Raw genomic sequence first — 14315 nt, 5'->3', positions numbered from 1 at the left:
TGGTCTCGAGGGAGGCGATAATAAATAAATTTGATATCACACTAAATAAATAAATTCGAATCGGATCTGATCTAAATAACAGAGTAAATCAAAATCCAATTTAACAAGATCAGATTCGGATTAGATCCGGAGCAACATCCGATCCATTGACAACCTCAGGTCAATTGTTGCTTTCACCCCTTTCTCGGGTGTGTTTTTGTACACCATATCAAACACCTGAGGTACACAAAGATGCTTGCCTTGCCAATGTTCAAACTCCAACTTCAAAGAGAAAGAGGCCAATAAAGATGCCACTGCAAATCATAGATTTCCATTTTACCGGCAAAACATTTTGATAGTGAACTTTGGTGTATATACAGATTCATCCACCAACCAACAACACCGTTAATACGAACCATAAATCCTATAGACCACAAATGCAGAAATAGAAGCGTGGGAGGTCGTTGAGAAGCAGTTTCATATTCGATTTTTTCTTCAGTTTCGGGTGAAGAATCCCCTCTTGATTCCTGCCAAATGTATGTTTTTCTTGTGGGACACAAAGTTGAGTTTGATTCCTACTCCATGTATAAATTTAAATGAGACTTCCCAGTTCCCATCTATTTGAATTGTTGATACAAGTTTTTTTTTCTTTATCTTCCAACTAAACGCTGACATTCTATATCAGCTCTAGGAACAAGGCTTCTTGTTTGTTTTTTAGACCAAGTTCGCTCAAAGACAGACTGCTCTCACCATCGCCGAATGCGCGCCGAGGGTATGGTCGCACCTGCCAAACATGGAGATTGAGGAAAGGTGTCACATTAAAAATAAACAACTTCCAGTAATGATAACTTGTTACTGAAAAGAAACACGTGCGTTTCAGCTTCCATTGAAATGCATGGTTTTCTATAATTCAACATATTCAAATTATTAAAGTGATGGAGATTTTCTGAGACACAACCTCATTAAAGCATGGTAATTAAGAAAACATGAACACATTGATTTAAGCCATATTTCGTTTCATAGAAAATAAAAGATACAGAAAGTTGAGGGAAGATCTTAACAAATTTTATGAAACACTCTTAAGAACTTTCCCTCGATTTTCTGTTTCTCCCTTATTTTCTATCAAACCAAACACAGACTCAACAATAGTTCCACTTCCAGAGATGGGAGACAGGAGTTCCCACACACTATCCTATAACCGCTTATGAAACACTTGTTTAGGCTCAGTTTGGGAAGAGTGCAAATACAAGGTCTAGAAATACCAAATATAAGGTTTTGCGCTGAACATATTTGTATCTGCATTCTTCCCAAAGGAGCCTTGGAGAAAAAAAAATACCACCTTAATTTATAATTACAGAGTAAACAGTGCTAAAACAAGTGTCGCCCATCAAGAGAAAAAGGTGATGCGTTTACTTGTGAGCCCTCCAGTGCTTGGAAAATCCAGCTTATACATTTTTTATATCTGCCTTGACTCCTTACTGTCTTTAATCTGCTGACTTTATAAACAAATCAAATCAAATTATAGTTTTGCTAGGTACCGTAAATGTTGGTCCTGTGACTTAGGCATTAGTCAAGAATAGATGCATGTATGGTCAGGCCAGTTCACAATGGATCAGGATGAAGCTATGATCTGGCCCCGCTTGGGCCCAAGACAAGGCCAAAATTTGGAAAAACCCAGGTTGGGCAGTTGGGTCCAGATCGGGACAGGGTAGAACCAGAACCAACCTGACAAGAAATATTAAGGAACTGAAACCGAACCGATCAGTTCTCAGGACAATCAGGTCTGACCCAATTATAATAAACCTTCTGAAAACATTATACATCTAATAATATATAATAATTCATTTAATATATTATACATTTAATATATATGGCTTGGGTCAGGTCTGAGTCAGTTCAGGACTAGGTAGAACTGGTTCCAAACCGATAACAATTGGGACAATAGATCAGGAACTGGAACCGACCCATCCATACAGATCCTGGAACCAGAAGCAGTACAATCGGTTTGGGTCCATCGGGTCAGACTCAACCATTGGCAGCCCTAGGGTGGACTGGATACAGGTCTAACGTTTGGCCCCACATTCTCACGTTTTCTGCCTGAGGTTTTTCCATTGCACCAACAAACAACCCCTCAGGCACCTAAAGCTTTCGGGCTTTAATTCAATAGAGTATCTTTTTCCAACACCCCGCCCCCCAAAAAATAAAAAGAAAGTTTAGCATGAAAATGATGCACCATTAAACCATGCAAAATAGAGCACTAAACAAGTATCAAATGCTCTTCACCAAAAATAGATAAATAAATAAATAAATAATAACAAAGTGCCAGAATGATGTTTGTGAATGTGTGCAGTACCTGATACCTAGATGATAAACATGCCAACACAACATGCGACTTTGGCTATTCAATATTTTAATATAGAAACAATAGAAAGGGAAGAAGAACGGAAGAAATATTACCAATCTGTAAGTGCCAGGCTTAACCCCTCTACCCACATCGATAAAGTCAAAAAGCAACTGCAAAGCACAAAAAAAGAACGAAGAAAGCAGTAATCAGGTTGAGACAAGCGATGAGGCAGTTAAAGCAATTTCTGATCTGCACATTACCACCTGCAGCCATCTATGTCATAAAGATGGTGACCATTCACCATCTCAAAGTCTAACAATCAATTGCAACTGAGAAGTGAAGAAAACAAAAACTAAAATGCACTCTTAAGCCCTGAAGCTATTTCCTTTTATCAGAAAGAAGCACAAAACGTAGGAAATTGCTTTAACTAAGGATACTTTGATCATTTTATATCACAGAAGTTACAAGACAGATGTTCCTTGTCTCCAAAATTTGAGGCAGCAAGGCAACATCATTTTTTTTTCAACAGGCAGCCATTGGTAGTTTCTAATGCATACAGGCAAAAAGAAATCATTTCCATGAGATGCTACCTGCAGGTTGTCAGACTTGAGAAAGCGACGACCATGGCGACTTCCATCTGGCAAACGGACAAGAAGAGTTACAGCATTCTCATCATCTGCAGGGGGTTCCTGAGGAAGAGAAGCTTCTTTGGCAGCTAAAAATCTCTCAAGCTCCTGCCATTCATGAGAAACTTGGTTAAACATCTTTAATGCGGCCAATGAAGAATACCAAACAGTACATCTCTCTTCCAAGAGATGTATAGGGTACAAAATATGGTTTTCCAGGCATACCCTAGGAAGCAGTATGAGGAACTAGGAAGCAGCATGGGGTACAAAGTATGGTTTTCCAGGAGTACACCTCCCATGCCTTTAGAACACTGCTTAGTTCCCACATAGTTTGGCAAACCCCCCCCCCCCGAAAACAAATAAAAAAGACAATAAAATGAGGGCATGTAATGATATATAAGTGTAGAAAGTAAAATGCTCCGAGACAACCAACAAAACCAACTCAGAAGCTAAACAATGTCTGCGCAAACAAGAACCCCGTACAAAAAGAGATGAAAACTATCATCTAGTTCGAAACAGTTGGAGTGAGCATAGGTTGGTTCGGTTCGGTTCCAAGGCAGAACTTGAAACCTACCCTGTATGGGTCAGTTCCAGGTTTTTGGAACCAGAACCAACCCTGTCAAGATCAGTTCCAGGGTCTACACATGGAACCTATTCTTTCTTTACCCTTCACCTCCAAAGAAAAAAAATGGAGCATGTTTTTTAAAAACTTGATTTTCAAATAATAATAATAATATAGTTCAAAAAGCAAAACTTATCATTGTAATTCAAACTTTGAAAATATTAACTTCCACATTATTTATTACACATTCAAATATTAAATTGAAGAAAAATGACCAAACCACTAAACAGATTGGGTAGGTTAAACCCCAAGGACCCTAGAACCGACATGGGTGGGGGCCAGTTCCAAGAATTTAGAACCAGACCCTACTGCTAACAGATTGGGTAGGGTCAGTGCAAGGCTGATTTGAGGTCAGTTCCATTAAGTTCCAGGTAGAACCTACCTATTTTCTCATCCCTAGGAAATACATGTCCAACAAACCTCATTCGTCATTACTCTCCAATTTGTTTGAAGAATGCATCTTGTTTTCCTTTCTTTTTAGTTGGCACCAGTAGTCATTTAAAGGTTTTTTCCCACAGTGTCCACCTCCCATGGTAACTGCTTGGTAGGATTGCAAACTAGATGGAGAAGCAGAAGTCAGACTAAATTGTTTTTAGTTTCTTCTTTTTTTTTTCGTTTACTGTGTATCTATGTTTTGATTTGTTTGGTCTTCTTTCTCTACTTTCTGGTTTTTAAGAACAGTTTATGCAATGGCTCAATTGTGCATAAGACCCAAATAAATTCAGGAAACATGTCATTTCCTCAATTGTGCAATGGCTCAATTTTTATCCTAGATAATGTTACCCCTTGTAAAAGTACCAATTGGTCAAGGAGCAGTTCTTCTGTTAACTCCTCCAGTATGACATCCTGGAAAAATATTAAAATTCAACATTATGCCCCTACCTATAGTGCATCAGAAGAATGTCAAGACATTTCAAATAGCCTTCAGTGTGGTTAAAGGTCCCTTCTTTAGAAGACATTATCAGAATTTTTTTTATCAGAATTCAGAACATAGTCAAATTTTGCTTGGTAGACATTAAAAGAAATTAACAGAACATTGTCAAATCAGTTTTTTTTGGATAATTAACAGAAATTTTATTAAAAGAAAACAACAAAAAGTACAATAGGAAAGAGGGCAACTTCCAGCTGGTGTATCCTTTCTCCCCTCCATTTGTTTAGCTCCAAGTGAAGGGGATCCCCTTGTATGACATGCTAAAAATGACTTTTGAAAATGTATTACTGATCAGAAAAATGTTGCTTCAGTAGATTATAAACTCATCAAGAAGAAACACATGAAGTAGCGAAGTAGTAACACTGACACCACAAGTCGCTTTTGTTTGTCGAAAAAATCATGAGTTCTCTCCATAGAAAAAATAACTGCTTTTCAATGTCAAGTCCAGGGCACAACAATTTTCATAATTTAAACACTGAGATGGATGACAGCAGACAGTGCAACCACTCATTCTCAAATTATGAAACCCAATGGGATATAATTTTCATCTCCCAAGAGGGTAAAATTTTACTTACAAAAAAGGTAGCAAAGAAATATGCATGTAAATAATTGTGTGAAGGAGCTAATAAATGAAGATAGTCATGACTTGTTTCCTTTCAAAGAGGGAAATTTCATCACACCACCCTACAGAAATTCTACAAACTAGCAAGTTTTGGATCAATCACAAGCACACAAATGTTTTCCCTTCCCCTCCCCAAAAACAACCAAAAAGAAAAGAGTAAAATACTAAAAGAAGATTAATTTTCTTGGTAAAAAAAAAATAAGAAATAAAACTATCCTTAAGAATAACCATTCATACCAAGTGATAGGTGATCCAGAAATTTAATTTGCATTACCTCTTCCTCTAGCAATTTCCTCCGATGTTCTTCCTCCTTGCGTCTTTCTTCTTCAAGCGCAGCTTCTCTGGCAGCTTGCTCTGCTAAACGACGAGCTTCAGCTTCCTCCCTGGCTTTCAATTCTTTCTCTCTGTCTGCTTGTAATGATGCAAGATATTCGTCATCCTGCAAGCTTGTCTCTTGCATTAATGATCCAATGGATTGATACCAGTTTGCAGATTGTCACTCAAAAGAAAAGACAAACCTGCTGTTCTCGTAGTAAACGTTGGGCTGCCAAGGTGGGCGATGGAGGACGTGGTACATGCCGAGGATAAAGGCCCATTTCTCTACCAAAACGATAAGTAGTCCCTTCAGGAATTCCACCAAAAAGTGCAGCCTCAAGCATTACTGCTTCATCACGTTCATTTGAAGAAATACCTCCCCACTTTATCAAATTATCATAATAAGAATATACAACAGTCATCTAGTGTAAGTGCATGTAGAAATTGAAGAAAAAATGAAACTCCAATTGGATAGTGAAAATGAATGTGCATATGGATGCTACCTCATCAGACTCAAAACCATTTTCAGTATGTAAGGGATGAGTGCTGACAGCATGTCCAGGACTTGATGGTGGGCTATCAGCAATTTCTACAACCTCTTTTACAGAACCCAGAGATCCTGATGCGAGCTGTCCTGATCTATGCCTTACCAATGGTTGCTCTTCAGCATCTTCAGTCTCATCTTGAACATATGAGCTTCCTGCCTCTAACTTAAATTGATCCGAGATTCCCCTGTTAAAAGAACCAGATCCTTGCCTCCAGCAGGAGGAAGAAAAACCACAAATCAAGAACACATTCCAACAAGCCAAGATGCATATAGATAGATGTTACATGACTACATGACTACATGACTATGTTTACATGCATGCATGTGCATACATGCACATAAGTGCAACAGCAAAAAAAGATATACACCTTCCATTTGTTGTTGTTAATTCTCCCAATTCTTCAATATTAGCTCGTTTGCATATACTTGGTTGTTCCACTCCAACTAGCTCTTCCTGCATATGCATTGCTTTCTCTTGCTCTGCTGTCTAAAATCAAATCATGTTCAAAGGAGTGCACAAGTACAGAAACAAGGAAATTGAAAATGAAAACTGGCAGGATTATAAACCTTCAAGGACAATGAAACCGCCCGTTCAAATTCAGCATCTTCCAAGTTAGAGTGCCTTGACTCAGTACCAATACCAGTTGAATCCTGCAGAAAGATGCAAAAGGATCAAAATACATGGAAGACAAGGAGCATAAACCAACATAGAACTAAAGAAGTTGAGAATGATGATGAGGATTACTTTCACATACATCTGGAGCACTTCTTTGATTTGAGTTACGCTCTTCAACCTCCCACTTAGAAGCTTCAATGGCAGCTTGTACCATTTCTTCTTCTATATCATTGCTATAATCAGTCATACTGTTTAATACAAGAGCACTAGGTCTATGATCTCTCTGATGAACATTGCCACCTGAAAATCTGTCTTGACTTGTATTCTGACCTGAGGTATTGGCAGGAAGAGCAGTTGGAATATCTTCATCCTCCTCATCAATTATAACATTGCCACGAATTTTGGGGACATGAGCATGAACAGCTTCAGTGGCATCCTCAATGATAGGCCCAGATCCTGAAAAACCAGAATGAATACCCCCATCCTTTACCTCAATGGGAATCTCCTTGACTTCTCTTGGATGAGAAACAAGTTGTTCGTGGCTGGGAAAGTTAGAAGCACCCCTTCCCTCAAAATAACTTCTACGGAAGCTAGGGTCAAGAAGTGAGAATGATTTCAAATGTCTACCAGCTGATAAAAATGAAGAGATTCCCTGGGGTTCAATTTCAAGTGGATCATCAATGACCATGAGATCATTTTGAGCAGCAGGCGGAGATGCTTGATGCACACTGCACATCAACCAGGAAATTTATTATAATAATCCAAGTTATATTTAGAGAGAGAGAGAGAGAGAGAGAGAGAGTCTGAAAAGAAGCACTCCCAGAGAGTGCAAAGCGACTGGTAAATAAGAAGAAAAAGGAAAAGGTACGATCAGTATTGCATACATGCTTCTGTTGCCTTCATTGAAATGTGCATTGACAGCTGCATTCAGATCACCACCATGTTCCTGGTTATCAATTAATGTATAGGACAGCAGAAATGTTTAAAGAGAATGCATGGGTTTTATACAATCAACATAAAGAATAAGAAAAGAATACAGCAGCCAGTGTTGCATGGATTCTTAAAAATGAATAACGTCTCCATATCAGGCATGCATTAGAGTCCACAGATTCTTGAGGATACATCTATGTAACATTTCCTTTTTATCTCCTAGCTTATATGACATAGATGAACAGATAATGTTCAAGATGAATGGCATCTTTCATATCAAATTTTACTTGGTAACAAAGACAACAACTTAGACCCCTTTTTGCAGGCATATAATGTTAAATTTCAAATTGTAAATTGTAAGATTTTGACAACATCCTGACATACAATGTCAGATGCTTCAAAACTACAAAGGGAAAATTTTCCAGGAAAACAAGAGTTCTGGAAAAGCTTCGACCCAATAGCCACGGAACAGCTATAAAAGGGAAACAAATCCCCAAAACAGATGGAAAACTCCCCCATTCGGTGTCCCGAGCAACAGAGCATCCCAGCCTCAGTTTCAGTTCCCTACTTCTTCTTTCTTCTCCTCTTCCCTTCTCCCTTTTCCCTTTCTTCCTTCCCAAGGTTTCCCCCACTAGTTCCCACCTCAGGGGAAAGCCCCATCCAGTCCAGTTTTTCAGCCCTCAGATCACCAATACAAGAGGAAACTCAGTTCCCAAACAAGTACATAGCAAGAACAAGCTTCCCAGCACCTCAAACCAAGAAAACAAGCCCAAACCGCATCTCACCCACCACGTTCAGAGGTTCCAGACTGCCTTACCCTACCAGACCCCCTTACATTAAGGTTTTATATGATATCTCAGCCATGCCTTGAGTTTCCCTGCATGAGTACCATCTAGTTTCTGTTTGCAATTCTGTTTTCATCTATGTATAGTTAAGAAAAGCATTATCAATGTTAATATTAGGTTAAAGACAAGGAGACATCATATATCCCTTGCCTTCCCTGGTTTGGTTTCAAGTCATACTATATTTGACATCATTAATTTTTAAAAAGAATGATAGGTGAATTCCACCTAGATTAAAAGGAAAATTCCATAAAACAGTTGTAAGGCCAGCTATGCTGTATGGAGCAATGTGGGTTTTGTTTTTTGTTTTTTTTTTTTTTTTTTGATAATTTCATTAATAAAAGAGAACAAACTTTTACAAGTATCCCTTGGAGGGGCATGAGGTGACCTCTCCTAAAGCAATGATTACAGGTTCTCAAAAAGTAAAGATTACAAAGCTGCCCGGTATGATACTTCCCAAGAAGTCCCTTGTTTAGCAAGAAAATCAGCCATTGAATTTGTCGACTTGCCCACCCATTGGAGTCTAATTGTCATGTGCCTTGCTAACCATTTAACTCTTTTTATGATATCCTATAACTCCAAATGACAGAATCTGGGTCCAAGAACCATCACACAACCACCTTTGAGTTTCCTTCAATTAGTAGATTCTCCACCCCAAGTTGGTTCTTGGTTGGCAATCTGAATCCCTTGTACTGCAGCTAATAACCCAACCCCTTGTCGAATCACCTATTCTCACCAGGCCTCAGAATAAGGATATGATGTTGCTGTCCACATTTATCAAAACCATGGTTCGCAATATCAGAGATATTTAGTGAAATATCCCCAATGTATCCCATTTTGCTAAGTTGTGATACGAAAATTTCCAGGAATCTTTTTTTCAAAACATCTCCGATATGTCGGCGATATTTCAGATTTCATTAATAAACTATATATTTAAGGTTTAAAACTTGAATATTATTAAAAACTTTTCGATATTTTATTACAACCAACATAATTTTTTAAAAGTATTTTCCTAAAAGAACCAACGGAGAATTTGTGACTGGACAATTGGCTTACTATTTTCATATGATTCACTAAGCCACTATAATTCAAAATAAGTAGAAAAATGCATATAACTATAAAAGAGCATTCTCAATTAATAAAAACAATAGTGACAAAAAAAGGCAGAAGTCAAAGTGGCAAGTAATTGACATATTTAATGAAGAGAAGATGGTAAAAAGGCAACAAGGGAGATAGAGAGGGTACCTATTAAAGTCTCTTAATTTTCTTCTATTTGATTTATACAGTCCTTTGCTATGGTTTTTTTAGCCTTAAATGTGCAATTATATTTTTTCTAATGATTCCTTAAAGGTTTATTAACTAATTCCATATTTTTAAAAACTTCATTGATTTTTAGATTTCCCAAATATCTTAGCGAAATTAGCAAATATCTCCGAGATATCTCCATCTCTACATGGAAAAATGCCTATCAGTATCAAAAGTACAAACCATGATCAAAACAGGAGCGAACTTTTTTCTTCTTTTATTAATAATGTAAATTGTATTCATTCATAGGCTGCTCAAAAAACAAAGCAGAAAGGAAGAGTACAAAGCAAGCCTTGGCAACTAATAAAACAAGCACAATCAAAAATTACAAATTCAAGCCCGGCCCAGGAGTTCCCAAAGAAGGCCATCCCTAGATACCTCTTTCTTTGCCAGAGCATCAGCCATGACATTTGCAAAACTTGGTGTGGTATTGGTACACTTAAATGAGCTGTTCAATTGTCCACCCAAAAGCAGGAGCAGAATCACCAAAGGAAAATATTCCTTTGGGTCCATTGTGCCTCACAAGCATCATCTAGATGGCTAGATAGTGTGGTTCCTGCTAATTTAAGCATGATCTAGAGTATTGAAACCAGCTCTCATCTTTATTAAGGGGAGAACCCCAGAAGTACCAGTTGCATACTGTAAAAATTAGGATCTACGGAAAAAGCAGAAACTAATACTTGACGATCTAGAACTATTAATTACAAATTAGACCAACAAGGTCTGGCTTATGACACTGAGATTATCAACAAGGTTGGATTCAGATTTCGCTTCCAGCCTGTGCTAAGCCATTTCATTGTCACCAAAAAGGAACAAAGTTTGATAATGAACATTTCATTTGAAAAAAATGACATCACAAAGAATACTTAAACACAAGAAAAGAAGAAAAACCAAGAAGAAAGCATAAACACAACAGAAGAATAAAAATTTCCAGATGCAATCAAGATACACCACAAAATATACTTAAATTTGAGACAGAGTAAAAAAATAAATGGAAGAGAACAAAAAAGGGAAGCTGAAATATAAACTAGGTTGCCTCTGTTCACTGTTGACAGGATAGATTTGTAACAGAGGAAAACCAAATTTGAAAGTTGTGATATTAGAATATCTAGTTAAAATCAGTTCAGATGGAAGAAATCACTCATGGAAAGCTAGAAATATCACTTGAACATGCTTGTCACTGTCATTAGGTCTCCACAAGCAAAAGAGAATTTGTTCATGAAAGAGGGGTTTTGGGAAGGGTTGTGTGAAGACAAATAAGGATAATATGTGCCAAATAGAGATTTGAGGAAGTAATTTTTGGGAAAAATAATCTAATAAATCACAGATTGCATTAAGAGGAGAAATCACTGAGCCACTAAGAAGCATTTTCTATCTTCAGCAATTTTATTCAGACGATCTACCAAACAAGAACCAACCTCTGAAAAGTCATATTTCAAAACTTCATTGGTCAGTTCAAAACAAAAACAAACAAACACCACCTTAGTCTTTTGATGGTCATATAATAAAATATTTAGGGATGTAGAAATTAGAAAGCAACCAACATGTCACTCAACCATTAAGGAGCTCACAATCTACTTAATAACCTATTAACTAAAAGACAAAGCAATAAGACATTCAATTCAGCCACTTGATCCGCAATCAATTGGTCCCTAAGTGCATGGAGTAAGTAGAAATTTAATGGAATTTTAAATTCAGGGGTGAAAAAATATATTTGGGCTTCAGGCTTTGTAATTGTGAAGAACCATATAAAAACCTTCATCCTATTGCATTGAAAACCAATAGATACTTCAATCATGGCCCATTGTCCAATAAGTAAGGACATTTTACACAGAAGAATAGAGAGACTACCATTGTTCGGCCAAAAATTATTCATTATGGCTGATAATATATAATCTGAGAGAAAGTTCAAATTATTGGACATACCCAGCATACAATTGCAGCAAACATCAAAAATGATCATTCAATGGATAATAGAAACATAACAAGAGAACCAGGCAATCCAGGATCTGGCCATCAATACGAAATATATAATTTGGATTCCCATGGATTGTATCAAATCTGGAAATTTGTACATAAAGTTGTGCATACTTGCAGATACCTGTCAAAGATATTGTAACCATCCAAAATAGACTGCAAATGCAATTGCACATCTAAAAGAAACCACATCGGCATCCATTCTTTGTCATTAAAGACAACCTACGTCTATGATGTCCAAGTGGACCACTAACCACTTCACAACTTCTCAGACAGCGAGAATCCCATTATGCTAGTCAGTAAACACTCTCAAGGCACCCACTTTATCACCTTCCTACGCAGTTTAATCATCACGGAGAGGGCTAGCCACCACAAGCGTGGACCTATACATGAAAGATTGATCTTGGGAATCATAAAGTCAAATTTTAAACTTCAGCCAGGAAAGAACTCTAGTTCCATTCACTTATAGCTTTATACGGCTAAACACCCAATCAATTTTCTCAGAATTAATTATGCTCCCATATTTATTCCTATCTTTTGTAGGAGATGCCACTTCGCCAACCAAATATAGTGCTAACCTGACCGTTTGCAATAAGATGGAGAATCCGCCACATGGATTTTCTAGTATGTTCAAAAATATGAATACAAGTTTGTGATTTTCGTGCAGACAATTTATTACGTCAGATAAACCTAGATTGGCAAATCAAAATTAGAAACCCGAATCTTAACGCAGTAAAACCATCGCATTCCCTGATTCCCATGCAATTCAAAGTTTCAACGAAACGTAAACCCTAATAACAGATTAGGACATTTTTTGTCAGAGTCAAGAGCAAGCAGACATGGATAAAGATCCGTGGTTGATCCAGAAACCCTAAAGAATTCAAAAAAAATAACATAGGAATTCAAAATTCAGAGACGAAGGCCTACTTCAAGCTTCTGCAAGGCAACTGCCTCGGAGACACCGGTGATATTCATGAAAGTCTCCACTGCCTCTTGATTGGTTCTTGCCATTTTATTGGAGTCGGAATTTACAGAGATAGAACCGGTTCCTAGATTCAGGACAGGCACAAGGATGTGCGGAAAGAAATCTGGAAACTTTGATATTTTGAGTTGGTGTGGCGTTGAACTGGAGTCTTAATATAATCACGTGGAGCGTGGAATAATTTTAGATTAATATTGAATCCTATTCAGGAATTACGAATTAGGACGGTTCGTGCGTATTGCCGAATGCCGATGCCGTATTCCGCACAGAGATAGACCCGGGTCGGGCCGGTCCCAGTCCAGTATTTTGAGCTGTTTGGACCTGTCCCGAACATAACCCAACCCTGATCTTGGACCTCTTGCTTGGAGCAAGGTTCAAAGTATCCATACGCATATGGTATCATATCTTTTGAAAATGATACGGTCCAAAACGCCTATTTTCCCAATTTTTTTAATAATAAAAAACAGGTTATAAGCTTTCCAAAAAATCAAATTTAAGAAAAAAACTAAAAAAAAAAAGAGTTTCGGCAATTTTTAAGTGCTGATACGATTCGATCAAAACTCATATCGTATCATACTTTGAACCTTGCTTTCAAGGGCGGGTTGAATTTTTTGGGCCAAAAATGTTTTCAGAAAAGTACAGACAGGCCCAATGCAGATTTTTGAATTCCACTACAGACCTATAAACATTCAAAATGTTAAAAACCCCCACTCTATACACCGATGCCCACCCATGAATTAGAATCAATTCCGAGATGGCACCTACCCCAAACTGTACTTTGGGCCTAAAAATTCTGACCCTTGTCTGAACCGTCATTCTCCCAAATGTTTTCTATAGATATTGGGAGGTAGGGGAGGTTGGTGGTCCAACCCACCTCAAAACCAACCCCTTTGAGTTGTATCGATGAAAGTTTGTACAAATAGCAGTGGTTAATTATAGGCATTCCTATTAATCTTCTATATTATTACTAGCAAGAACTTGTACGATGCACGGGATTTATTAAGAGATAGTTAAATAATAGAAATGATCATTTACTAAAATACCCCTTATAATTTCATGGATTTACTAAAATCTATCCTATAGTTAATATTTTACTAAAAACATCACTTATAATTTGCAATAGATTTAATAATCAATCTTCCATTAGATGATAGTGAAAAATGACAGTGTTGACCCTAATGTTCATTTATATAAAAATAAAAATACTATTTTTGCCCTTAATAAGACACGGGAAAACTACTCTATTGGCAATATTTGGTCAAAATGACCCTAATAGAAACACATAAGAGTGTACAATTGTTTTATATTTTCAACTTTTTAAATAATTAATAATTATTCATATTTTATATACTACTTTTAATAAATTTTTTATAATACAAAAATAAAAATAGTTAATTCCAATTAGGTTTATTCATCAAACTGATGAAGCCGACCAACCCGATCAACTTGACTCGAGTTGGTCGCTTTTTTATTTTAGGTCGACTTTGGTTCAAAAATTTCTCAATCCGACCAAGTCAGATCAATTTTACTTTGGCCATTTGTAAACCGACCAAAATCAAACGACCTAACTATGGATATATATTAATATTTTATATTTTAAATATGGAAAAGTGAAAAATTTCCCATATTTCTTGGTCTAAAATGTTTTATATCATAAATCTAATTTTTAAATTCATT

The 14315-nt window shown here is 37.0% G+C and overlaps 1 protein-coding gene across 6 annotated transcripts; it reads right to left on the bottom strand.

The window, feature by feature from the left end:
* Positions 1 to 262: 262 nt before the first annotated feature.
* On the bottom strand, positions 263 to 12801 carry LOC148880040 (plant UBX domain-containing protein 8-like). 6 transcript variants are annotated; one of them, XM_088961839.1, is made up of 12 exons: positions 12584 to 12782; positions 7487 to 7548; positions 6933 to 7330; positions 6742 to 6824; positions 6554 to 6637; positions 6355 to 6473; positions 5943 to 6171; positions 5643 to 5822; positions 5399 to 5563; positions 2914 to 3057; positions 2437 to 2493; positions 263 to 763 (listed from the first exon to the last, which is right to left on the bottom strand). In XM_088961839.1, exons 1-12 carry the CDS (start codon positions 12665 to 12667, stop codon positions 656 to 658), a joined length of 1713 nt encoding a protein of 570 aa, XP_088817965.1. In that variant the 5' UTR covers positions 12668 to 12782; the 3' UTR covers positions 263 to 655. The 6 variants fall into 6 exon arrangements, with proteins under 6 accessions (XP_088817965.1, XP_088817964.1, XP_088817967.1 ...); XM_088961838.1 differs by having other exon boundaries at positions 5943 to 6195; positions 12584 to 12781; XM_088961841.1 differs by having other exon boundaries at positions 5943 to 6195; positions 7487 to 7523; positions 12584 to 12768.
* Positions 12802 to 14315: the final 1514 nt, after the last annotated feature.

This window comes from Nelumbo lutea, chromosome 1 (assembly GCF_056320005.1).
Source record: "Nelumbo lutea isolate HS-2025 chromosome 1, American lotus-T2T, whole genome shotgun sequence".
Lineage (NCBI taxonomy): Eukaryota > Viridiplantae > Streptophyta > Magnoliopsida > Proteales > Nelumbonaceae > Nelumbo > Nelumbo lutea.
This window is presented reverse-complemented; position numbering and strand designations above follow the sequence as displayed.